Consider the following 26,884-nt stretch of genomic DNA (forward strand, 5'->3'; position numbering starts at 1 on the left):
GGGATGGAAAATACTAACATTCCTTGGAGTAATTCTGGCTATCATATTTTCTTGTTGCCTGTGCATACACTGTGGTCCTGCCGTCTGTGGTCTGTTCGCTACCTTATGTGTATCAAAGCCGGTAACCCAACGAACAGAGAATACTAAGATGATGGTCCAGCAACAGTTAAACGACCTTATGGCAATCGATATCGACTCTGACTCAGACTAACATGAGCCCAGTCATTGTGTTATTGCCTGAGTAAGGGCAAAAGGAGGGTCTGAGGTTCTGAAATTTGTCGTTTCTTGATCGTACCCAGACTCCATCTTGTGTTTTCCGCCATCTTAGGTTGCCCTCACTCAGGCAGCTGGTAAACGAGATGCTTTTGTCGTTTCTGCCCTTGCGTGTCAGGTAGCTTTTCGTCCCGTGTTTATTAACTAGTGCCAGGGTCTGGCTAAATACACTAATTCATGTCTGAACCGGATAATCCTCGCCCAAACTATCTGTTAGCTCACACCATTCTTCCGTTTCGCTTATCTTATCTACTGCCTTTCGCTACACATCTCATGCATTCTCTGGTCTCACGACTGTCCTTCTAGAACATACAACCATGTTTTCTTTCGTTGTAAACTGTATCATGTGGATTCTCTTTGCAATTTGCTTAAGGGGGCCAGAAACAAACATCACCCGGAACCAGAGTCAGTTTTTAGCTTAAACCATTGTTGGTAACATTTGTCGATGTCTCAAATTCTATATGTGTTTGGGTTATCCATTGTATCCATTGTATTTCACTGTATAAAAGCTTGTGCGTCACAAAGGTCAGTGGCAGTCTTTTGTGAACCCATCCCTGTGTGACTTCACGGACAACTGTACCAGCTGCAGCTAATAAAGCTCGATCTTTTACGCCAGACGGAGTGTCCAGCGTCTCTGTATTGCAAGGCAGGAGAACTAGAGGATTTCAGGCGTACTCTGCGCCGCTTGGCCCCTAAAGGTCAGGTTCCTCAGTTGGATCCGGTGTAAAAAGCTCTTCTGGTGAAGGCTGGTCTTTCGGCGCTGATTTTTTCATTTCCGAAGGTCAGCATGGCACCGAATATGGAGTGGATTTATGCCCTTTTGGCTTGGAAGCGTGAGATTTTTTAGCCTCTGAAGGAGCCTGCAAAACCGGTTGTTTTTTCAGTTCCAAGGGATTTTTTGTCTCCGAAGGTTGAGCATCCGTACTCTTTGGAAGTGGGGTTTTACTCGGTTCCGATTACTTTTTCGGAGTTGAGGGGTCGGGACCAGTAGGTTTGGGTGCCCAGTGCGCTGATGTGGAGCCAGTGGTCGGCACGGACGAGGAGGACTGTTTCTTTTTGGGTGCCGGGGTTTGGGTTTCGGTACCGACGGCAGGCTGACTCGATCCCGAGTGGCCTGAAGGCTTATTTGTCGACTTCTTTGCCAGGCCCGAAGGCGGGCCGTGAGAAGTATTGTCCCGGTGTGCACCTAGGCCCGAAGGTGAAGGTGTTACCGAAGCCTTTTTCGGTGGTGGGGGGAGGGGGTCAGGGTCGACATCATGACTTACGACCCGCTGCCCAGGACTGATGTCTTCGACGTCAGAGTCATCGACTTCGGAGGTGCTGACGAGGCCTTCTTCGACTTGCTCCTGCCCTGGTACGTCGACGCCCTCCTGGAAGATGTCGTCGGGAATGGATGTCGAGCTCGAAGAAGAATGGCTCGCTCTCGACGATCCTGAATGGTTTTCTTGGAGCAGAAAGAGGCACAAGCTAGACAGTCTCTGGCCTCGTGCTCCGGTGAAAGGCAGAAGTTACACACCTCATGAAGATCTGTGTATGGAAACTTCGATCCACATTGAGGACACTTCTTAAAAGGAGTCCTTTCCATGAGCCAGATCTAATGGCCTGGGTAGGCCCGAGGGCCTTCGTCGACGACCGGAATCGAGGACCTTGACTTGAAGAGATGCGCGACGAGTAGGGATCACGATCGAAAGAATACCGGAGAAAGGCTAAAATGACTTCCTTTTGGAGGCTGTTGCAGCATACTGTGCCTACACGTTGATGGATTAAGTTGGCAGTTCTCCATCTTCCGCACATACTAAACTCTAATATTTTTACTTTTTATTTTTTTTACTCCTGATTGGGCTGTGCAACGCCCCTGAGAGATGCTTTAATTTTTTACTTTTTCCCAACAAATTTTTCGAACTTTCACTACCAATATACGGATTGGCAATATTTGAACTTGGTTCTGTCTCACTCGAACTTGGAACGTTCCTACATTGCTTCCCTATTCTGTTCGTGGTCCGATCAAGGGAGGGTATAGTGAAAATAGGGTTTTATGTGCACACATTGCTATGTTAGCATAGGCGCTTTAGAAGTTAAACGCCATCTTGCCACTTTGCTGCTTTTGCACACAACCCTACAGGTAGCTGTTATTACAAGTAAAACTGCTTGCTTGCTTTTTCTTCACATGAGAACGGTCTGTTGTTCACATCCCTAGACGTGCACCGCGACCTGAGTCTAAACACTGTGTACAGAAACTGTCAAGGTCAAATAATATTAATATGTATGCAGTTGATTGGCCCACGCTCTAGACACAACAAGAACACAGCTGCAAATATCTGAAACTTGGGTGCCTTTAATATTGCATTTGCATGCATGATTCAGGCACTTGGAGAAAACCTTTCCAGACGCAGAGAGCAGAGCTGATCCTGTGATGTGATTCACCTAAGCTGATCTTTGAGGTATGGGGTTCCCCATTCAAACCTAGAGACCTTCTATTAGTTTATAAAACAAGCTTACTAGCCAGGGGAGGGTGGTTCACAAGGTATTATAGGACCTGTTTCCACTATCATTATAATATGATTTCTCCCTCCATTTTCTATGGCATTGTAACAATGCTGATGGTTTTATTTGTACTCATTTGTCTGCTTATGTTAGTCAAAGTACTGCACCTTAGAGCACGTAGTTAAAAATAAACATTTTAAACTTTTCCATGTCTCTGATTACTCTTGTTGTGGACTGATATGAGAATAATAACGAATAGGTGTTTCTGATTCCCACCATTCCTGAGAGTACTCTAAGTCGCTTGTTCTGGGTTGTCTAATCATTGGTAGCTTAGAGAGGATATGGAGAACGAATGAGACACTGATGCTAGTCGGATAGGGGTTCTGGGTACTGAAGTGAGTTTTTTGGTACACCACAATTCACTGAGGTCCTAGTTTCCTGCGCATAGTTCTGTGCATGAGCAGAATCCCCGCAACAGTGAAGGACTGCACGTCGAAAGTTGGATCGGTAACGGCACTGAACTGGAGCGCGATAAACACATCCAAGCCCGATAGCGGGAAAATACAATCTGAAGAGGGAGCCGATGCCCATGCGCACTATGGTCCAAAGGAGGAGTCACCTATCTCGTGACTACCAAAGACTTTTCCAATACAAACACCAGTGAAAACATCCGGGCCCAACACCAGATGGCGATCTACTGCACAGTGTGTGATCTGCAGCTCATATGCCTCGAACATAGTGTTATCGTTTTAAAGGTAAGTACTTTGTTGTGGGAGTTGGCATTCTGGGGTTAGACTCAGGGGTCCCCCAAGGTCAAGAATGCACTCTTGTTACACCCTCAGCGGCACTAGGGCGGCCGATTTGCAGAAGGCTGAGGCCCAATGTTATCCAATAGGGGACCTCCAGTTTGTGGCTACTGACGAGCAGGCCACTGGGTTGTAGGAGCAAAGCTCCAGGACTTTAGCTCAGGGCAAATGGGGGTTTAGGCCAGCACAGAAGATGTACCCTCAGCGGCACTGGTGCAGCCGGGTGCAGAGTGCTGTTTTGGTGTCGGATGCCCTGTAGCTTTTAATGAGGTGTCTCCGGTTTGCAAAATCACTACAGGCTCAGGGACGAAGGTATTCTGGGTGCGACCACTACATGGAGAGGTAAGTTGGTATATTGGGGATTGGTTAGGCACCGTCAGTTGGGCCACCCAGGCACGTGCGGCGTCGGGTGCAGGGGTGCCTTTTAGGGTCGGAACTTCTTACCAGTTCCTGGTCGCGGTTGGGGGGACCTTCCGGTTTGAGGCTGCAGGCATCGGCTGGAGGCAGGTCAGGGGACACCGGATCTCAGGACAGGATCGCCGGGGAGACCTCCTCTTGGTGTTGGACCAATCGAACTTGGGCAGTCTGTGTGAGAAGCTGGGTTAATGTTGCAGTAATCCACCCACTTTTTGCCAGACTACTGGCACTTTTAACTTGCTGTGCCCTGGGTCCCTGCCAATCAGGTTCCCAGGGCCTTTGTTCTTTCCCCCAAAACTGTACCCAAACCCAATTGGCATCTTTGACCACAAGTCAGCCCCTGGTAAATGTTACCACAGGTACCCAGGGCACTATGACCAGGGTAGACCTCTAAGATGCCCTCTGTGTGCATTTTTCATTAAATCCCACACTGGCTTCAGTGTGGGTTTAATGTGCTGAGAAGTTTTCAGTGTAGCCATTACGGTGCTGTGGAGTTCGTAATGACAAACTCCCAGCACATATACTCTTAATGACAGCACTGCACTTACAATGTCTAAGAATGGACTTCGACACTGTAGGGGTACAGGGCTCATGCACCTGTATACCCTCACCACTGGTACCAAAACACGCAGCCTGCAAAGGCAGAGTGTGAGTGTAATGGAACAGGGCCTCTAAGGATGGGACAATAAGGGTTGCAGCCCTTAGAGGTCATCTCTGGCCACAGTGCCCAGAGTACCTGTAGTACCATTTACCAGGGGCTGACCTGTGGCCAGCTATGCCAATTGTGTTTTCTTTTTCAATGCAGTTTTAGGGAAAGAACATAAACCCTGGGTGCCTGGCTGGCAGGAGCACAGGGAACACTCAGTCAAAGCAAATCAGCAGGTCAGCAAAAAGTGAGGGCTACCATGCAGAAAGAGGGCGCATTCTGACACAGCCCATGTGCGGGGACCCCGGAATACATTAAGAATATATATATATGAAAACATATATATAGCAGATATATATATATATATATTGAATATGCTACTTACCAGTATGCATCTGTTCTTGGCATGTAGGGCTGCTGACATTCATATCTGTGCATAGATCGCCGCCTAGTGTTGGGTCCGGATGTTTGCACGTTGTTGTCCTGGAAGAGTCTTCGAAGTATCCTTGGATAGGTGACTCCTCCCCTGGACTACAGTGCGCATGGGCATCCTCTCCATCCTCAGATTGTTTTTTGCCATTGTGGCAGTGATGGAGTCGATACAGAAAGTGATGACCATGCTTGCAGTAATTACGAGAGATGCAGCTGCGACAGGCGCCGGGGAGGAGGGAGGGCGATATGAATGTCAGCAGCCCTACATGCCAAGAACAGATGCATACTGGTAAGTAGCATATTCAGTTCGAGGCATGTGGGCTGCTGAATTCATATCTGTGCATAGAATACATAGCAGTGCCCTCTATTGGCGGCGGCTACCCGTGCCAGCTGCAGCGGTCTGAAAGAGTGTTTTGAGAACAGCCTGTCCTACAGCTGCCTGCTGTTTTGACTGCACATCTACGCAATAGTGTTTTGTAAATGTGTGTGTAGTGGACCATGTGGCTGCTCTGCATATATCATGCAGGGGAATATTTCCTAGGAAGGCCATGGAAGCCCCTAACTTACGTGTTGAGTGGGCTCGTGGTGGAATAGTTAATGTGCGTTTTGCTTTTTGATAACAGATTTGAATACACTTAACTATCCATCTGGCTATCCCTGCTTTGGAGATGGCGTTACCTTTGTGGTGTGGGGCAAAGGCAACGAACAGTTGTTTTGTCTTCCTGAAGGGTTTAGTCCTATCGATGTAGTACATGAGGGCCCTCCGCACATCTAGTGTATGTAGTGCCCTTTCTGCAACAGTTTGTGGGTTTTGGAAGAAAACTGGCAGTTCAATAGTCTGATTCATGTGGAACTGCGATATTACTTTGGGCATGAATTTGGGGTTGGTACGTAGTACGACCCTGTTGGTGTGAACCTGTATAAATGGCTCTTGAACGGTTAGTGCCTGGAGTTCACTAACTCTTCTTAGGGAAGTGATCGCTACAAGGAAGGCCACTTTCCAGGTAAGGAATTGAATCTCGCATGAGTGTAGGGGTTCAAAGGGTGGACCCATCAGGCGTGTGAGGACCAAGTTGAGGTTCCACATTGGAGCCGGTGGGTGGCTTGGTGGAATGACTCGTTTGAGTCCTTCCAAGAATGCTTTGATGGCAGGCACTCTGAATAGAGAGAGGTGCTGCCTGGTTTGCAGATAGGCTGAGATTGCGGTCAAATGGACACGTATAGAGGTGTACGCCAGATTGCATCGATATAGGTGTAAGAGATAACAGATGATGTTTTGGATGGATGCGTCCAGCGGGTTGATGTCATTATTACCGCAATAAATGACGAACCTTTTCCATTTGGCTGCATAGCAAGCTCTGGTAGTGGGTCTCCTGGCCTCCTTGATGATGTCCATACAGTCAGGTGGCAGGTTGAGATAGCCAAACTCTAGGACTTCAGGAGCCAGATCGCCAGATTCAGCTGTTGCGGATCTGGGTGCTGAACCTCTCCATGGTTCTGCGTCAAATGCGCGGGTTTGATCCGCAGCCGTTGATGCGGCACCACGGAAAGTTCGAGGAAGGTGGTGTACCACGGCTGGCGTGCCCACGTGGGAGCAACTAGGACGAGTGTCAGGGAGTGTTGTCGGAGTTTGCGGGCCACTAGCGGTATCAGTGGCGCTGGGGGAAAAGCGTACGCAAATCTGCCGGACCAGTTCATCCATATCGCATTGCCCTACGACTGCGGATGTGGGAATCTGGCGGCGAAGCTTTGGCATTTTGCGTTTTCGCTTGTCGCGAATAGGTCTATCTCCGGATGACCCCACTGCTGGAAGTACGGTTGGAGTACTGATGGGTGTAACTCCCACTCGTGCATCTGGTGGCTGTGTCTGCTGAGCAGATCCGCCATCTGGTTGTCTTTGCCAGGGAGGTGTTCCGCCATGAGGAACATGTTCCTTTGAATGGCCCACTTCCACATGCTCTGAGCCAGATGAGACAACTGTGGAGTGTGTTCCTCCCTGTTTCTGTATGTAGTACATTGCGGTCATGTTGTCCGTCCGGATCAACACGACCTTGTTGCATAGATGTACTTTGAATGCCTTCATGGCTAGGAAGATTGCCATCAATTCCAGAAGGTTGATGTGCAACTTCTTTTGTTGTGTTGTCCATAGTCCTTGCACTGTGTAGTGGAGTACATGAGCTCCCCATCCCTGGAGAGACGCGTCCGCTGTCAGTACGATCTGTGGGACAGGCTCTTGGAATGGTCGGCCCTTGCAAAGGTTTTGTGGATTCCACCAATGCAGAGAGTTGTATGCCCGACCGCTCACCAACACTAGGTCCTTCAACTGTCCTTGAGCCTGATTCCACTGACGTGCTAGGCACTCCTGAAGTGGGCGCATATGTAATCTCGCGTGCGGGACTATGAAGATGCAGGAGGCCATCATGCCTATCAACTGCATAAACACTCGCGCTGGAAGTGAGTGATTGGGTTTGAACTTGGAGATCAGCAGTTGTATGCTGTTGATCCTCACTAAATTTGGCTGAGCTGTGGCCGCCAGAGTGTTTATAGTCGCACCTAGGTACTGTTGTACGTGTGCGGGCTGGAGATGGGACTTTGGATAATTTAGTGAGAATCCCAGACTGTGAAGAAGGTGAATGGTGCGGGACATGTGGCTTGCACATTGCTGGGCTGACTTCGCTTGAACGAGCCAGTCGTCTAGGTAGGGGTAGACGTGTATATGCTGCCTCCGTAGATGTGCTGCCACCGTAGCTAGGCACTTCGTGAAAACCCTGGGCGCTGTTGTCACGCCGAAGGGAAGGACTTTGAACTGATAGTGCTGCCCCTGAACAGTGAACCTGAGGTATTTTTTGTGTGAGGGGTGGATGGGTATGTGAAAGTACGCATCCTTGAGGTCCAGTGTGGCTAGGAAGTCTCCCTGCTTGAGAAGCGGAAGGACTTGCTGTAGAGTGAGCATGTGAAAGTGCTCTGAAAGAATGTACTGGTTCAGGGGTCTCAGGTCTAATATAGGTCTGAGCGACCCGTCCTTTTTTGGAATTAAGAAGTAGAGGGAGTACACTCCCGCACCCTGCTCGTGGATGGGTACGACCTCTATAGCGCCTTTTAGAAGCATACTTTGCACTTCTTGCTGTAAGAGCGTTAAGTGCTCTGAGGACATAGGACGGCTTCTTGGTGGTATTGTGGGTGGAGTGGAGGTTAACTCCAGACAGTAACCGTATTTTACAATATCTTTGACCCACCTGTCCGTGGTGATGGAATTCCACGTGGACAGGAACCTTTGTAGCCTTCCCCCGACAGGTGTTATGTGGTCGGGAGGAAGGGAGAGGGCGTCACTGCTTGTTCTTGGGGGAGGACCTGGTGTTGCCGTAGCCGCGTCCTCTGCCCTTTGTGCTGGAGCCACGATATCCACCTCGGGTGTTTTTATCATAGGTGGTCTGTGTATTGCCTTTGTTATATGTTTGTTGTGACCCCTGTCCTCTACCTGCTCCCTTGTTTCCGGGGCGACGAAAGGAGCCGCTCCGAAAGGACTGAGTTTGTAGGGCGCCCATGGACTTTGCAGTGTCCGTGTCCTTTTTTATCTTTGAGGGTGGTGTCAACCTCTGGCCCGAATAAATAGTCGGGGTTGACGGGCTGGTTCAGTATATTGTTTTGTACCTCAGGCTTGAATCCTGAGATCCGCAGCCAGGCATGTCGTCGCAACATGACGCTTGTGTTTATGGCTCTGGCAGCCGTGTCTGCAGCATCGAGTGCGCATTTGATGGAAGCGTTTGTTAGTAGCTGTCCTTCTCTGATGAGCATTTCTGCGCCTTCCTTGAACTGGTCAGGGAGATGTTGGAATATTTGCTCCAGTGTGTCATAGTGCGCTCTATCATAGCGAGCAAGGAGCGCTTGAGTGTTGGCTATGCGCCATATGTTGGCAGCTTGGGCGGCAACTCGCTTGCCAGAGGTTTCTAACACCTTGGACTCTTTGTCCGGGGGAGGAGCGTCACCTGTCGTTTGCGAGTGTGCCCTCTTGCGTGCATTCGCTACGACGATGGAGTCGAGTGGCAATTGTCCTCTGATGTAAGTAGGATCCCCAGGTGCTGATCTGTATTTTTTATCAATCCTGGGGTTTATCACTCGTGCTCTGGTGGGTTCTTTGAAAATGTCCTTGGCTGGTTTAAGGACCCCCTTCAACATTGGCAGAGTCTTTACATGTCTTTCTGAGGATGCAAAGGTGTCCATTAGAAAGTCATCTTCGATGGTATCAGAGTGAAGCTGTACCCCATGGTTATTTGCAGCACGTTCAATAAGAGCGTTGAACGCCGCAGTATCCTCCGTAGGAGATGTTTTTGCCCCATAGAGTTGTTGGTCCTGCGCATCGAGAGGTGCACTGGGGTCTGCAGGGTCGCCCCAAGTTTGATCAGGGTCCTGCCGGTCATCAGGGTCCGTGTCTACATGGTAGGGGACTTGGTCATCCATGTAGTCCTCCAATGCATCCGTATCGGAGCGTGTGGGGGAGCACCGGTGTGGATCCTGGTAGGATGAATGGAAGGGTTCATAAAGGAGAGGTTCCGATTCTGCAGGCAACTTCCTTTTTAGTGGGATCCTGAAAGGGTCCAACGGCGGCTCCGAAGTTATCCTTCGGTCGTGGAGAATCATCCTGCCAGTGTCGGCGTCGATGATACGTGCCGGAGACGTCTCAGCAGGTGTGACCGTAGGTTGGGTGACCCGTGTCCTGAGTTGGAACATTTTTGGGATTGTCGACGGAGGCAAGCCGAAGGTAATGTTGGCCGGAACCGAAGAGGCTGCTGGAGCTCCGATCGAACCGGAACCCGACGTGTCCTGGAGGACAGCTGTGGTTTTGCTGCCTTGCGTCGCACCAGGTCGTACTTGGGGCGCCTTCGAGGCTTTGGCACCGGCCAGGCTTGTAGAGGCGGCCGTGGATTTTTTCGGCGCCGGCGGTTCATCGAGTCGAGGTGCAGAGATCACCGTCGAAGTCTTCGATACCTGAGGCTTAGGTGTCGTCGAGGGAGCGATGCGAGACACAGCAGGCGGTACGGCCCTTGGTGTCGTTGGTGCCGGTAGCCGAGCAGGTTTGTCGGTGCCGATGGCTTTTTTCCGTTTGTCGACGCCAACGTCGCCCGCTTCAAGTTCGGCACCGAAGTCCCTCTTAGTGCGGTCGGTGCCGACGTGGTGCGCTGGCGTCGAAGGCCTCGATCCGACCAGCGCCACTTTCAGTTTCGGTTTCGGTGGAACCGGAGCAGCTTTCGGTTTCGGTTTTGTGGTAGGGAAACCAGCCTGTTTATGTAGTAATGGCTGCCGCTGAACGTCCGAGGCCGGGCCCGAGGGCGGGGCCGAAGAACTGCGGGATGGGTCTCGGGTAAGGCCCGAAGGCGATCCCTCGACCGGAGCCATAGGCTGTGGCACTGGTGTTTCAACGGTTTGAACAGGTAGGCCTTGTTCATCATTGGAGCTACTCTCTTCGGCCCCTAAGGCCTCCTCGTCGTCTCCTACCTCGGTGTCGTCTTCACCTCTGTGGAAGAGTGACTCGTCTACCTCGTCCGTTCCGGGTTCGTGTTCGGAAACGGGACTGGAGGGCAAAACTTCTAATTCCTCGACGTCTTCGGCCTCGTCGAAGATGTCTGTTGGGGCCGGTGCCGCGTGCTGCGCCTCGAGTCTCGCCGCTCGACGATTCCGCAGAGTCTTCTTGGAACGGAACCGGGCACAGGCCATGCATGTCGATTCGTCGTGGTCCGGCGAAAGGCATTTGTTGCACACCGGATGGACGTCGATGTGTGGGTACTTCGCATTGCATACCGGACACCTTTTGAATGGCGTCCTCGATTCCATCGTCGAAGTAGTCGATGGACAGGTAAATGCGAAAAAAGTCGGTGCTGAAAGTTAGTAAACTAACAGGATTGTATCGAAACCCGATCGATAAACAGTACCGACGCAAACTAAAGGCCTTTTGGCCTCGAAAAAATATTTTCCTAACTTGAGCTAAGATAGCACATCCGAACCCAATGGCGGAAAAAAACAATCTGAGGATGGAGAGGATGCCCATGCGCACTGTAGTCCAGGGGAGGAGTCACCTATCCAAGGATACTTCGAAGACTCTTCCAGGACAACAACGTGCAAACATCCGGACCCAACACTAGGCGGCGATCTATGCACAGATATGAATTCAGCAGCCCACATGCCTCGAACATATATATACACACACACACACATCTATATATATATTATTTTGACACAAAAACTAATGCAGCATCCAATAAAATAAGGCTACCCAGTGTTCTGAAACTGCTTTAGCAGTAAAGGACAAAAGAAAAATTAGGAGGACAAGGAGACACTTTAACTCTCTTTAATGAACAATAGAAAAGTGTCATGTCACACAGCACGCATTGTTCGCCCATAGGCTGCATTGGAAACTGAACAGCATAGAAAATAAAAGCAATTGCAAGAGCAAAACTGGCACTGTGCCTTTAAGGCAGCCATGACTGCCAGCTTCCCATCATGCCTCAGGAGCGACAGTTAGGACAGTTGTTCTTTGCGGAGACCCGAAGGTCAGGGCACAAAGAGATGAATCAATGACTGGTCATTTGCACAGGGAGGAGGGTGGGTTGCTTATGACTTTGATGAGGATATCCCTGGAAGAGAACTAGGATTACAGGTAAGTAACTTATCCTTCTCTTCCAGAGAATGTTCATCAATAATCATAAGCACTGAATCGAATATCAAGCCCATCCTCTGCACCCGCGGGCAAATGAGTAGAATCAATATCTGCTGATTTCAGCATTGGAACACATTTCTCAAAGAGGCCTGGCCTACTGCAGTGTCTGCTCTCGTATCTGAATCGAGACAATACTGTCTCATGAATGTATGTACCGACCTCCAAGTGACTGCTTAGAAGATCTCTGCAATGGGTACATTGTGTAGATAAGCTACAGTAGCCGCCTCTCCCCCTTGTGCAATGAGCTTTGGGAGTGGCTAGAAGAGGCCTATTTGACAACTGGTAAGCCAGTTTGATACATGATACTATCCATCTGGAGATAGAGTGTTTAGAGGCTGGGAAACCTGTTCTGATGGGACGGTAATTTACAAACAAGTGCTCAGACTTCCAAATAGCCTTGGACTTGCCTAGGTAGAACTTTAAGACTCTTTTTAGGTCCAAGAGTGTAGAGACCTTTGAGCTGGGGTGGAGGGATTGGGAAAGAAAGTGGTAAGTGAAATGCACTGGTTAACATGAAAATCGGACACCACCTACGGTAAGAAAGACGGGTGGGTCCTCATCACTACTCTGTTGTTGGGGAACACTGTGTATGGTTCTTTTGAGCAGAGGGCCTGAATCTTGCTCACCCTACTAGCTGAAGTGATTGCCACCAGAAAGGCAGTCTTCCATATGAGGTGTTGAAGGGTCTCCTTATGAATTGGCTCAAAAGAGGGACCCATGAATTTGGAGGGAACCAGATTGAGCTCCCAGGGAGAAGGGGGTCGAATCCGTTGGAAAACTTTCCTAAGCCTCTGTAAAAAATGTTTAACCACCTGAAGCTGGAAAAAGGATGGTTGGGAAGGGGACATCCTGTATGCCTTAATGGCAGCAAAATGTACCTTAATGGAGGCAACTGTTAAATCTGACTTAGCCAAGTGTAAGCGGTATGGAAGGATTACCTCCTCATGACCTTGGGTCAGTTGGAAACCCTTTGCACAAACCACATGTAGAATGTTTTCCATTCAAATGCATAAATATGCCTCATGGGAGGTCTTCTAGATTCTTTCAAAATGTTCATGCAGTCCTGAGGAAGTCCAAGATGGAGGACCTCAGGAGCCATGCAGCTAAGTTCAGCAAGGGAAGGTTGGGATGAAGGATTCTCCTGTTCTGCTTGGAAAACAGGTCCAGCCGGCACAGAAGTTTCCTGTGTGGACACTCCGAGAGATGTAGGAGGTCTGGGTACCATCACTGCCATGGCCAGTCTGAAGTTATCAGAATCATCTTTGCTCTGGAGTGGTAAAGCTTGGTTAGGACTCTTGGGTGAAAGGAAGATGAGGAAACGTGTACAAAAAGTTCCCTGACCAACTGATCAAAAGGGCATTTACCCTCGACCTTGGTCGGTAATACCTTGACACGAAGTCTTGGCATTTTTTGTTTGTGTCGTCCACGAAGGCTTGGCTGACCCCATTCTTGGAAGATGTCCGCCGCCACCTCGTCGTGTAGAACCCAGTCTTGTTGATCTTCGAAGTTGCAATTTAGGGAATCTGCCTGAGCGTTTTGGACTTCTGGCACACTGCCGTAATTGACAACTGTCTGGCCAAGAGTCAATGCCAGATCGCCTGAGCCTCCAAGGAGCGAGAGAGTAACCTCCCCCGCTCGTTCCGATAGTACATAGTGGTCGTGCTGTCTGTCTGGACCAATATGGAGCTGGTCTGGATGGAGGGATTGAAGGCCTTGAGGGCACTGCTCGTAGATCTAGTATATTGATGTAGTATGCTTGTTCTTTGATTGACCACAAACCTCGAGTCTGAAGATGGCCCAATGAGCTCCCCAACCCTAAAGGGAGGAGTCTGTGATTAGAAATTGTTTGAGGGGTTTGATGGAAGAGAATCTCCAACCGAAAATGTCTCTGATTAGTCCACCATGGGATGGATGATTTTGCAGCTTGGGAGAGCAGAATCCTGTCATCCCATCGAGCTGTTTTCATATCCCATTTGTGCTCCAGATCCTGCTCCAGAGGTCGCATCCTCAGCCTGGCATTGGGGACTAGGAAGATGTAAAATGCCATTGACCCCAGAAGTGAGGCAACCTGTCGGACTGAGGGCTGAGGAGAGTGAAGAAAATGAGTGCACTTTAGAGGGATAGATTATAGTCTCGCCCCCGAATGATATACTCACCCTGTGCTGGAGTCTAGAGTAGCACCCAGATAGTGTATTCTTTGAGTAGGTTGGTGAACTGATTTCTCCAAATTCACCTGAAGGCCCAGCCGATTTAACAATGCTATGCAGATCTGAAAGTGATCTCTTACACCCTGAGGAGGTGAACTCTTTAGGAGCCAGTCGTTGAGGTACGGATAAATGAAAAGTCCCAGGCGACATACAGCAGCCGCTACCTCGGCCACGCATTTGGTAAACACTCGTAGGGCCGACTTCAAACCTAATGGAAGAACTTTGTACAGGTAGTGATTGGTCCCTACCATAAAGCGCAGAAAACATCCGTTGACTGGCACATGAAAATTTGCACCCTGAAGATCTATCAAACACATTCAGTCTCCTTGCTGGAGATGAGGATATATTTGATGGAGAGCCAGCATACAACATTTTTCTCTTCAAATGGATTTGTTTAGAATGCTAATGTCTAATATGGGTCTGACCTCTGCTCTGCAACCTTTCTTTCGTACTAGGAAGTACCTTGAGTAGACCCCTTTTCCTCTTTGAGACTGGGGACTTCTTCTATTGCAGAGTTTTGTAAGACAGTGGCTACATCTTGCTGTAGTAGCGACAGCTAGTGACACCTTGCTTTTACTGGAGGAATCCCCTGGGGTGGATAACGGAAACAGAGAGTGTAGCCATTTCACAGTATATTCAGGGCCAACTGATCCTCTGTGATGCCACTCTTGCACATGATAGACGATACTTCCACCCACTGGAGTGGGTAATAGCGACAGGAGAAGCAGCTGCTTATTGTTTGGTTGCATTCTTGGCAGTGGAAGAGGCTTGGCGAGGGGTGCCTCTACCACGGGAGGGGCGACGTCCCTGGTAATGTGTTTTGAGCTGGTGTTGCTGCCTCTGAGACCATTGATGGGTTTGAACCTGCTGATGGAAAAGCCTGCGGTCGTAAGGTCTGTATCGTCGACGGAATTCCTTTTTCTTCTCCAAACCTACTGTTTTTAGACTGTCCAGTTCCGTTTCATCAGTGTGAGAGCCAAAAAGAAAGTTCCCAGAAAAAGGAAGGTTGAGAATGCATTGTTGGGCTTCAGGTTTCAATGCAGTGAGACGTAACCAGGATGATCTTCTAGAACAGATGCTGTGCGAGTAAGAGTGTGCAGTTAGGGATTCTCCATCTGCTGACAGACTAATCAACTGGTTAGCCACCAACTCCCCCCCCCCCCCCCCCCCCCCATCCTGAAGAATTTCTTCAAAATCTCAGCGATCTTCCTTGGTTAGCTTATCTTTGAAGCATTCTAAGAAGTCCCACTGGGACCTATCATAGCGCCCTGGCAGCACTGTAAACCTTTAAGGATGAAGCGGCTGTGCCAAAAACGTTCCTTCCCCAAGAGTCCTGTGCTCTACTCTCTTTGTCCGGAGGCACCGTTGACAAAGAGACTTCTTGGCAGCAGCAATGATGACAGAGTCCGGAGGAGGATCTGCTCTCAAAAATAGAGGGTCTTGCTCTGGAGGTCTATACGTCTTAAAGATCCTCGCTGGGGCTGTTTGGAGAGACACCGGAGTAAGAAAAGTATTCATGACCAGTTGTAAGAGTCCCAGTACCAAAGGTAGCAAAGGTGTGACTGCCCATCTTTGGTTCAAAGTCTCAAAGATGACCGAAGATGATGATTGAGGGGACTTATGTGCTTCCCTCACGCACACTTCATAAAAGGTATTAATGTCATCCACCGGAGATTTTCTTGAGGGTGGACTGACCGTTAAAGTGGGAGAATAGCCCCTATTGGAGGAAAGTGTAGAAGAAGAGGACCATGATGGTGACCAATGCCTTCCGGGGTCGGCACGTGTAGGAGACCTCTGCCGTGGAGTTGAAGTTCGGTCATGTCGAATTCTGGAAGCAGTGGTAGGAGAGGAATCCACTGCCTGCACCAGGCGAGCCAGAAGAGATCTATGTAGAGGACTAGAGTAGTCCTGATGTTGCTGAGTCTGCATAGTGGAAGATTTCTGCCAGTGGTGCACTGGAAGGAGCCATCTGGGAGACAGGTGAACGGAAGGCAATCTCTGCCCTTTTTCTTGTTGGCATGCAATCCTCATCTCAAAAGCTTTAAAATTAAAGACATGGACTTACTTATCAACTGCACTTTACATCTAAAATCCTGAAGGAATGACAACTTCCAGTTTCTCAGACCCAACAAAAAATAATTTCCATAACTATCAGACTCTAAGAAGAGCAAACTTGAGTGATCAGTCCTCAGTGCACTAAGGCTAGATGGATTCTTCTCAACACCCTCTCCTACCATTCAGTGTTTGGGATTTACTCTGGAGCAGAACCTTTCCTTCGTACCACAAAAAATGCTATCACCACAACAGCCAACTTTGACTGCAGAACCTAATGACTTTGGTAATGCTTTTTTCCCTGGACTTCTAACAATCTGCAAGACTCCTCTGAAAGCTGTTCTGCACTCTGCCGCTAGAAGAAATAGGACCACATTACTCCAATGTAGAGCGTCCTCTACTGGCTCCCCATCAAAGTATGAATACAATTCAAAATCTGATGCCTATTCCACAAAGTCATCCACAACACCAGTCTACCTTGCATTGCCAAATTACTCATCACAGGAAGCTCAAGAGGCCTTATGTGTAAGAAACTGGCTCTATATATACTGCACCAAAGTGAGGTACAGGGTGTATAGAGTCCAAGGGTCTCCAGTGGTTTGGCAAAGGTTGAAGTTAGATAGAACCTTACTCTCTAAAGTGGTAGCTTGATCGAGCAGTAAGGCAGTATCAGAGGACAGTGTTAAGCATTTGATGTACACATTCAGTCAGCAAATGAATTCACACACTCAAGAACTGAACTCTAAGCCAATTGTTTGTACAAAAAATATATACTGTTTTATTTCTAGAACCAAGCAAGCCTGGTACAGGTAAGAATATAAATACTTTGCAGTAGTAAATTACTTGTATGAACACAGTTCAAAATTGCAGTATAACTTGTACTGATTTTGGTTACAGTATAAGTAAGCAGTTTGCAACACATTGCAGGTATAGTACATTCAAATGAATGGGCTTTTTAAGTAAAATGCAGTTAATTACTTTTCAGATTACTTTGGCTAACACAGGGTTGGATCCTAGATTCAGCCCTGCGACATTTCCTGAAAACAGGTGAGTAAAGGCATTTTAGGTACGATTTTTAAAGAATATTATTGCATTTCAAAAGTTGACACTTAGAAAAATGTTCACATAGAATCACCAATGTTATCCTATGGGAGGAAATTCACTTAGCAGGTAAGTTATGTTAACAATACTTTTTCTTACTCAGTCGTTGAATACCTAGATTCAGCACGGGGCCATTTCCAGAAAACAGCTGAAAAAATGCTTTTCGGTTATTCGGCTGATTTTTAAGGAATATTTGAAATTTTCAAAAGTCGACACTTGGAAACTTTTGGGGAGAAAAGGTGTCAATGTTATTCTATGAGGAAAAAGAGGTTATCGGTTTCCAGGTAGGTAATCGGTCCTGGGGTTAGATTTAGGGGTCTCCCAGGGTCAGTGATGCACTACTGTTGCACCCTCAGTGGCACTAAGGTGGCCAGGTGCAGAGTGTTGAGGCCCAATGTTATCCTATGGAGGATAGGGGGACTCCGGTTGGTGGCTGCTGGCAAGCAGGCCATGGGGTTGTGGGAGCAAAGTTCCTAGGGTTAAGCTCGGGGAAGGTGGGGACCAGGTTAGCACAAAAGGGGCACCCTCAGCGGCACTAGGGTGGACGGTTGCAGGGTGTTGTTTTGAGGTCAGGTGCCCTGTTGATTTCAGTTGAGATTCTCCGGGACAAGGAAACACTGCAGGCTCGGGAACGAGGATCTTCCAGGAGTGACCATCACTTCGAGGGGTAAGTTGGGATGTTGAGGGTTGGATAGGCACCGCTGGGTTGGGCACACAAGGCCGTGGGGCGTCGGGTGCAGGGGTGCCTTGGGATGTCTGATTTTCTTACCCGCTCTGTTCGCGGTTGGGGGGGGGTCCTCTGGATTGAGGCTGCAGGCATCGTCTGGAGTCAGATTAGGGGTCGCCGGATCTAGGGTCAGGCTCGCCAGGGGTACCTCGTGTTGTTTTTCCACTCAAGCTCGGGCCGGGCTCGGCGGGTGCAGAGTGGGCTGGATTCACAGTTTCTGGCTGGCACCAGAAGCTGCAGTTCAAACATGTCCAGTGGTCACAGGAGAAGCAGCTTGGAAAGTGAATGCAGGCAAGTCCTCCGGGGTTTTTGAGGTTGCAGGCCGCTGGACACGACGGGGTTTTGCAGGAGCAGGTTCGAGGGGAGACAGGCCTGTAGGGCTGGGGCCAAGTCAGTGGGCGTCGTCCTCTTGTTAGCTCTGCACGGCTTCTCGTCCTTCTTTTCTTTTGGCTGCTGGATCTGAGGAAGGAAGGTTCAGGGTGCCCCTAAATACTACATTTAGGGGCATTACAGGTAGGTAAAGGGCAGGGATCAATGGGTCCCTTCCCTGCGGTGGGTACACTCCCTATTCTGCCACTCTCCAGTGGGAGGGGGGCAGGAGCCTGTCCCAGGTTGGCTGGGTCGCCCCATCCTCAAGATGGCGGGGATTCGAAGTTGTGCTTCACCTCGCCTCCCCCACCTTAGGGGTGGAGTTGGCAGAGGTGGGCACACCTCTCTTCCTCACTTGTTTTTCCCACCAGTTCTCCCGCCCAAAGTGGGGTGTAGGACCAGTGGGGACCAGTTGCTGAAAGCAGCAAATGGTCTGGAGAGGCTCACAAAGGCGGCATGCCTTTGAAGCTTCTCCTTCGTGAAACCTGCCCATCCTGGGGAAGGAGGCTTGGCACCTCGTCCCAGGATGTGCATTGTTTCAGGCCCCCGAGAGCAGCAGGCTTTCGACCCAGGGGTCCAGAAACATGTCTGGTGGTGGCAGCCTGCGCAGCCACTCAAGTCAGGTCACTGGTAGATGGCCATTTTTCAGGGGGCATCTCTAAGATGCCCTCTGTGGTACGTTTTACATTAAATCCCACACTGGCATCAGTGTGGGTTTAATGTGCTGAGAAGTTTGATACCAAACTTCCCAGTCTTCAGTGTAGCCATTATGGTGCTGTGAAGTTCGTAATGACAACCTCCCAGCACCATATACTCTTAATGGCAGCACTACACTTACAGGGCCTAGGAATGGACCTGGGCACTGTAGGGGTACACGGCTCATGCACCCACTGGCTGGCATAGGGCACCCAGCTAGAGGGGTGACTGATGTATGCCAGGGCAGTGGTTTGTGGGCACGGCACACAGGGATGTGTCCCATTTCGACTCTGTTTTGTTCTGCACCCAGACACTCAGCCTGCAAAGACAGTGTGTGTGTGTGTTAGGGTACAGGGCCTCTAAAGGTGGCACAATAAGTGCTGCAGTCCTTAGGGGCCTTCTTTGGTCACAGTGCCCTGGGTACCTATGGTAACATTTAATAGGGGCTGACATGTGACCAGAGATGCCAATTGGATTTAGGCTTCAATGCAGTTTTAGGGAAGGAACACAGGACCGGGGTACCGGATTGGCAGGAGCCCACGGCACACTCAGTCAAAGCACATCAGCATTTCAGCAACAAGCATTGGCATAGCCAATAGGTCTCGCCTTTGAGGCTTTATAAGTGTTTAGCTAGAGCGATTGGTTTTGCCAATGTTTGTTAGCTAAGTTGGCATGTTCAAACTTCACAGAACATAGCATGCCTAGACTCTAGACGCCCCAGTTTTTTCATCCCATTTAAAGTCTGTCAGTTTATTTACAAACACAGATAGGCCATGTATCAACTTAAAACTAAACAGACTGACCTGCCACTTCAGGAAACTCCAATGCAGTAAGATCAGGGAGAGGCGCTTTCATAGCTTATTTGACATGCGGGACATGAAAGAACGGACAAAGCGAACGTCCAGGGACAGCATAGAACACCAATCTGAAAGTGGTCCCCATTTTTTGCTAACTGGAAACAAATGCACAACACCAATGCACGCCTTTAATCGAGAATAGAACAACTAATATATTTTCAACCAAGCTCATCAACTGAAGAAGAAACTTTCTCATCTACTTTCGGAAGCAACGGGCTCTCTCAAAGCATAGAAAGCTATATGAATTTCAATACAAACAATACTCTCACTAACATGTCATTCTAATTGTGAAAGGGATCATGAAAAACATCCATGAAAAACTGATTATGTTAGGAACTGCTGGCCTCCTTTACATCTCCCAGTGTAAGAACTGCACAGACCGTGCCCTGTATTTCTGTCTGTAATTGTTTGTGGACCGTTTAAAAACACGAGCCACCCGAGTTAGAACTAGGAGCTCAGCTCCCCCCCACCGCCCACACAACTGAAAGTGCGGAAGGACTGCTGGAGATCTTGACAATAAACAAGATTGTGCTGCCTCCAACAACAGGTTATATTTAACAGTCAAGTGTATAAAAAATGTTTTTTCCCCCCAGTATTAAGTCTCTAAAATCGCGAATTGTTTATTTGTTTAGGAGTTTTATGAAGCTCTAGCATGTTACCAAAAGCCCACTTGAGAGCACTTTGAGAGCAAGAAAAAGCAAGGAACTGTAAGGATCACAGGAGGATATTAAGTATATCCAATTCACTGACATTAAACAACAAAGTGAAACCAATCTCACGAGAGAGAGTGAGTGAAAGCGAGCACCAGGGAGTGCTGCTTGCGTGCGCCTGCAGTCTGCTGTTTTTCGAAGCACTACTCGTGCTTGTGGTGTGCTGCTGTGCACTCCCGCAAGGTGTATGCCGCCACAAGCAAGAGTATGTGCTTAGAAAAACAGCTGAACGACGGCTAAATGTCCTCCTATGCAGCGCATGAGCGCTGCGTAGGCGGGACCTAAACAGTGGGGGCATACCATGCAAGAAAGAGGGCACTTTCTCACATTATGTATCAAAGCTCTCTTCTCTTGGAAGTTCTTAAGGTCAGGACTTACACTGCCCTGGATCCATCAGTCTCCGGAGCAGCCAGCTCTATTTGAGTATCTTTACTACCTAAACCAAGAGTAATTACACCTATTGAGGCCATTGCAAAACATCTTAAACTCCAAATATGAGGTCAATTCTCACGCCAAAAATAACCTGTTTGCGCCCCTTTGTCACAAGCCCACCACTGACTCTGTCTTTCACAATTGGTGTTTCATAATCTTTAGCACTTACATACCTTCCAATTAATAATAATTGTTCTATGTGACAGACATAGCATCATCAGATCCTCATGGACTTTCAGTGCCTGCTTTTGACTATCTTTGGAATGGTCTTTTATTGTGGAAAAATAACGTGATGTCAATGAGGACAAAAGACACAACAGCCGGGAAAGACCCTGAAAACCTCTGCAGCATGTTGCTTTGTTGGGAGTAGGTAGCTGCATAGTCTTCTGAAGGGGAAGTTGGAATTACTATCTACATTATAATTAAAATTAAGGTAAAAATTATGACTAACTGTCCTAATAATTTGGGACTTTACAACTATGAATTAAGCCATACATTTACAGCCATTTGTAGATTTTGTTTTATCCTTGTACAGTACAATCTACCTTTAGTGCTTTTCATAACAGTGCTGAATATTCTTGTACTCCAATAAATAGTCTTTTGATGCTAGAAAAGCTCCAAGTAAGTAAGTTCTTATGAAGCAGCAGTTGCACTCTCTAAATGTATTTTTATTCATGCATGATAGTGCTAAAAAGGTATCAATTAAATTTGTGATCCCATCATAAGGTTCGCTGGCTGTATGGATAGGACAAGAGAGGGCCAGACTGTCAAACCTCTCGTACACTTGTGAGGAGAAGTTGTGAGAGGTTTTACTGTTTAAAGGGGACAGACAGGCCTTTTCAAGCCACAGTCTACGGAGACATGTGATGTCTAACCAAGGGCCAGTCTCACCTGTAACCACTTGATATGGGGCCTGAGACAAATGATGTGTGTATAAAATCATGTCCAAAGTTAGTCTCACCTGTGGCCACATCTCTGGTCAAAGTCTTATAGTTCAGCTTAATGATGGGGCTCAGCATCTGCTTCTCATCCGTTGAGGCGATATTCCTGCTTTGATTCTTCAACACTAACTTGTCATCCATCTTCAGAAGCAAGACCAGCAGGTCATTCACCAACACAGCGTGAACATCTGGAAGAGCAGAGAGATGCGTGCGAGACAAGAACAGGGTAGTTGGAAACAAGGAAAGAAGGATGAACGACCATAGAGAAAGGACGAATGGAGCAGAAACGGACGAGGCAACAGAAGAAGAACAAAATAGGGAGCGAGAAAAAGACAAAGAAAAAAAAAAAAGATGTAAGACAGCAGGAGAAAATAAGTAAGGAAGGCGTTTAAATGTTAATGGAAAGAAAGAAGGAAAGAAGGAAGAAGGTGAAGGTGAAAATGATGGATAAAAATAGGAGAAATCAGGATGGACGGAGGAAGAAGGGTTGAGAGAGGGGAGGCAGCAATGGCGGTAAAGGGGGGGAGAGAGAGAAAGGAAACAATTATTTTGCACAATCTGGGCAGTATTTTGGGAAATGAATTGCAGCACACACCAGCTGTCAATATCTTCAATATATCAGACACGGAAACCCTGCTATGAGTGTACAAAAGGCTTTACCTCTTGATCTTACCTCCATTTTAATGGAGCATCCATTCCCAAAAAACTGTTAATTTAAAGAGCAAAGTGTACACAGAATGTAGAATAGCATGATTCTCACCCACTGCCTTATCCTTGGTAACCCTCCAGGTAAGCGAGCCCTCATGAATTAGTGCAGTCACCTTCACATCAATGTTCTGTGGAAAAAACAGACATTCTATAAGAGACTGGAAAGTAGTTTTGCGGCATGATCTTTTTTCAAGTTTCACATGCTGAGCATTATTCCACCATCTTATTAGGGCCTGGATTTATATCTTATTTTTCAAACTCTTTGCATAGGCAATGGCCCGTAAGCAGTCATGACGATCCAACTATGACATCTATCTTAAGTCCAAAATGTCCCAAAGAGTGGCCACAACTGTACTTTGTTTTTTGTGCTCTTTGTCCTCTCCTGGGGTACTGGGAGGTTCATATGTGAATCTAGAAGAGCATCAAGCTGCAAAACGAAATTGTTACTTACTGGTAGGGCAGGAATTCATTTATTATTCCAGCTTTGTTGTTGTTGGCTGATGTTTGTCGCCACTTAGTGCTATATTCGCCCCCTTATGACAGCAGATATGAGCCATGGTAGCCCCTGTACCAGGTCACCATCTTCTGATTCTTTTTCCCCTTGGAGGCTTGTCTTGTCCCGATTGGCTTCCTATTATATTTGAAAGGTGTCGTAGTCCCTCTTTAGCTTTATTGCACCTCACTTCCTGAGGAGGTGAGTCGATAGCATGCGAATCCAGAAAATTCTTCAAGCTGCAAAACTTCTCTTACCGGTAAGTAACCATTTTGTTTTGCAGTGTGAATATTTTTGGATTCACTACTGTGCATTGATTTAGTAGTGGCATCCTTGGTTCCCCTTGGAGCTGGGGTTGCGTTTGCAAACAGATGCTTTAGTATTCTTTGTCTCGCCTGTAAATTTGTTTATTTAAATGTTCACGCTGTAATCTCTTGTGAAGGTTGGAACAGATGACCATGTGTCTGCCATACATATAATGTTTATCGGAGCTTCCTTTTCCCTTGTGGAATGTGCTCTGGGTATTTCCTCTAGATGCATGTCTGCCTATTGGTGGCGTATCTGGATTGCTTGAACTATCCATCTGGTAATGGTGCCTTTAGTCACCGGTGAACCTTTCTTTGAATTTCCAAATGATACAAAGAACTGGCATCCTTTATTGAATATCTTCGTCCTTTCTAGGTAGTATATTACTGACATACCTCATCTAGCGTAGCCGGGTTTTTTGTATTACGTTTTTAGGTTGTTGGAAGAAACCTGGTGTGAGAAAGTGGCTATGTAGATACTGTTCCCAAATAGGTACAGTGTGTACAGAGTCCACAGTCCCCAGAGGTTTGGCAGAGGTTAAAGTTAGATATAACCTTACTCTCTAAAGTGGTAGTTTGGTCGAGCAGTAAGGCAGTATCACAGGACAGTGTAAAGCATTTGTTGTACACACACAGTCAGCAAATGGTCTCAAACACTCAAGAACTGAACTCTAGGCCAATGGTTTATATACAAAATATATAGCTGTTTTATTTTAGAACCAACAATTGGTATTAAAATATACTTTCTCAGAATGAGATGCTTTAGTTAAATACTTTTGCAATATGCAATTGACTTTTGTAGGTAGTAGGTACAGGTTGTTGAAAGAGGCAACACAATTTCAAACACAATAATACATTGAGCTCAATGGGAGTTTTAAGTTATTTGATTACTTTCAGGATTACTTTTCTAACTCCAGGACTGGATCCTAGATTCAGTCCCGGGACAGTTCTTGGAAACAAGTGAGTAAAGTCGACTTAGTTACTGTTGTGATTTTTAGGCAATATTTAGCTATTTTAAAAGTTGACAGAAGAAATTTCATAGAAAAACAGTCAATGTTTCCCTATGGGAGAAAATTCAAGTTACAGGTATAGTATGTTCTCGTTACTTTTGTAATCCAGTACTGGGCTCCCAGGCTCAGTACTGGGACCCCTATCTAAGACAGGTAAGTAATTCCGTTTTCACAGTTGGCACGATTTTTAAAGAATATTTGTAGTTTGCAAAAATCGACACTTAGAAGAAATCTCACAGAAAAACAGTCAATGATTTCCTATGGAACAAAATTGGGTTAATGGTAAGTACAGTTGTGAGTACCTTTCAGGGTCAGTACTGGGCACCAAGATCCAGCATTGGGATCTCTCCTAATAGCAGGTGAGTATTTTAGTTTTCGTTACTTGGTTGATTTTAGGTGAATATTTTAAGTTTTAGAAACGCCACAGAAATTTCAGAAGAAACCAGTCAATATTACCCTATGAAAGAAAATTGGGTTATCGGATTTTGGGTAAGTACTCGACTTGCAGAGTTAAGGTTCTGGGCACAGACTCTGGGGTCTCCCAGGGTCAGGTAAGTACAGTTGTTACACTCAGCGGCACAGGGGCAGCCGGGTGCAGAGTGAGGTAAGCCCAATGTTATCCTATGGGAGGTAGGGGGGCCTTGGTTGGTGGTTGCTGACTAGCAGGCCACGTGGCTGTGGGAGCTGGGCTCCTGGTCACTTGCTCAGGGCAAATGGGGAAGTAGGTAGGAGTAGAACTTACACTGCCAGGGCCACTCGGGCAGCTGGGTGCAGGGTGCTTTTGAGCCTTCGGGCGCTCAATGGATTTCAATGGGAAAGCTCCAGGATGAACAAAGGCTGCAAGCTCGGGGATGAAGATTCTTCGGGTGCCACCTCCACTTCGAGAGGTAAGTTGGGTAGTTGGAGGATAGGTAGGTACCCAGGAGTTGGGCACAGGGGGCCGCAGGACACAGGGTGCAGGGGTGCCTTTTGATGTCGGGAAATCTTACCCTCTGTTGATCGCAGTTGGGGGGGTACCTGGTTCTGAGGCTGCAGGCGTCGTCAGGAGCATCGAGGTGAGTCCTTGGGTGCCGGATTCGGGGTCACAGTCGTCGGGGGGACGTCCTCGGGGTGGATTAGTTACTTACCTGTAATCCTAGTTCTCTTCCAGGGGTATCCTCATCAAAGTCATAAGCATTAGAATATTCCCGCCCATGCGCGGGACCCCGGAAACACTATATTATATGTGCCCCACATATATATATATATTCATATATATATATACACACACATATATATATATAAAAAATAAGCACTAGCAGCCTAATAAACACCAGAGCTGAAACATGCTGTAAGGAATTTCCACCATACATGAAAAACATGCATTAGAAACAACAACATTTGTTTAGAAACTGTTTAAATGCTCAGCAAACAGTAGAAATTCTCATAAATCACTGAAAGCATAGGAAGCTCCCAGACTGCTTTGCAAATACCCAGTCCAACAAGACTGAAAAGCTAACCTGTAGCTGCATAGCAATAAACTGACACCGTGCCTTTAAGGCACTCCTGACCCCCAGCTTCCCATCATGCCTCAGGGGTGACAGTTAGGTCAGTTGTTCTTTGCGGAGACTGAAAAAGCCATGGCACAAAGAGTTACCAATATCTTCAAAATATAACAATCCTTTGCCCGGGGAGGTGGGAGGGTTGCTTATGACTTTGATGAGGATACCCATGGAAGAGAACTAGGATTACAGGTAAGTAACTAATCCTTCTCTTCCAGGGGATCCTCATCAATGGTCATAAGCATTAGAATAGAATAGCGAGCCTCACCTCATCTCCCTGCGGGCAAAGGAGAACACAGAGATGTGATCAGTAAGCTTAGAAAACCAAGCTCGGATAGAGCAAAAACAAAAACTATCCAAACAGATTCCTCAAGGAGGCTTGGCCTACTTGAGCATCAGCCCTGGAATCAGATTCTAGGCAGTAGTGCCTCGTAAAGGTATGAACCGATTTCCAGGTTGCAGCCTTGCATATCTCTGACATTGGGACGTCATGTAAGAAAGCAACTGTGGCCGCTTTTCCCCTAGTGGAATGCGCCTTAGGAGGCAACGGTAAGGGTCTTTTTGCCAGCTGGTAAGCTAAGGTAATGCAGGATACAATCCATCTCGAAATGGATCTCTTAGCGGCTGGGAAGCCTGTTCTCATGGCGCCATAATTGACAAATAACTGATCTGTCTTCCTTATGCCTTTGGTACTTTCTAAGTAGAACTTAAGCACCCTCTTGAGGTCTAAGGAATGAAGAGACCGCTCGGCCGGGGTCGCTGGATTTGGGAAAAAAGATGGAAGGGAAATGGACTGATTGATATGAAAATCAGACACCACCTTGGGGAGAATAGATGGATGCGCCCTTAAAACTACTCTGTTATGGTGGAAAACAGTGTAAGGCTCATTGGTACACAGCGCTTGGATCTCGCTTACTCTGCGCGCTGATGTAATGGCTACCAGAAAAGCGGTCTTCCAAGACAAA

General features: G+C 47.5%; 1 protein-coding gene across 7 annotated transcripts in view; it reads right to left on the minus strand.

The window, feature by feature from the left end:
• ARHGEF1 (Rho guanine nucleotide exchange factor 1) overlaps positions 1–26,884 on the minus strand; it is an 891,302-nt gene that overhangs the window by 183,320 nt on the left and 681,098 nt on the right. For all 7 annotated transcript variants that reach the window (XM_085615602.1, XM_085615600.1, XM_085615604.1 and 4 more), the window contains 2 exons: positions 22,623–22,698; positions 21,883–22,050 (listed from right to left, as the gene is read on the minus strand). In XM_085615602.1, the coding sequence (XP_085471728.1) occupies positions 21,883–22,050; positions 22,623–22,698 (244 nt within the window). The remainder of the gene's footprint in view (positions 1–21,882; positions 22,051–22,622; positions 22,699–26,884) is intronic.

The sequence above is a fragment of the Triturus cristatus genome, chromosome 7 (assembly GCF_964204655.1).
Source record: "Triturus cristatus chromosome 7, aTriCri1.1, whole genome shotgun sequence".
NCBI classification, from domain to species: domain Eukaryota; kingdom Metazoa; phylum Chordata; class Amphibia; order Caudata; family Salamandridae; genus Triturus; species Triturus cristatus.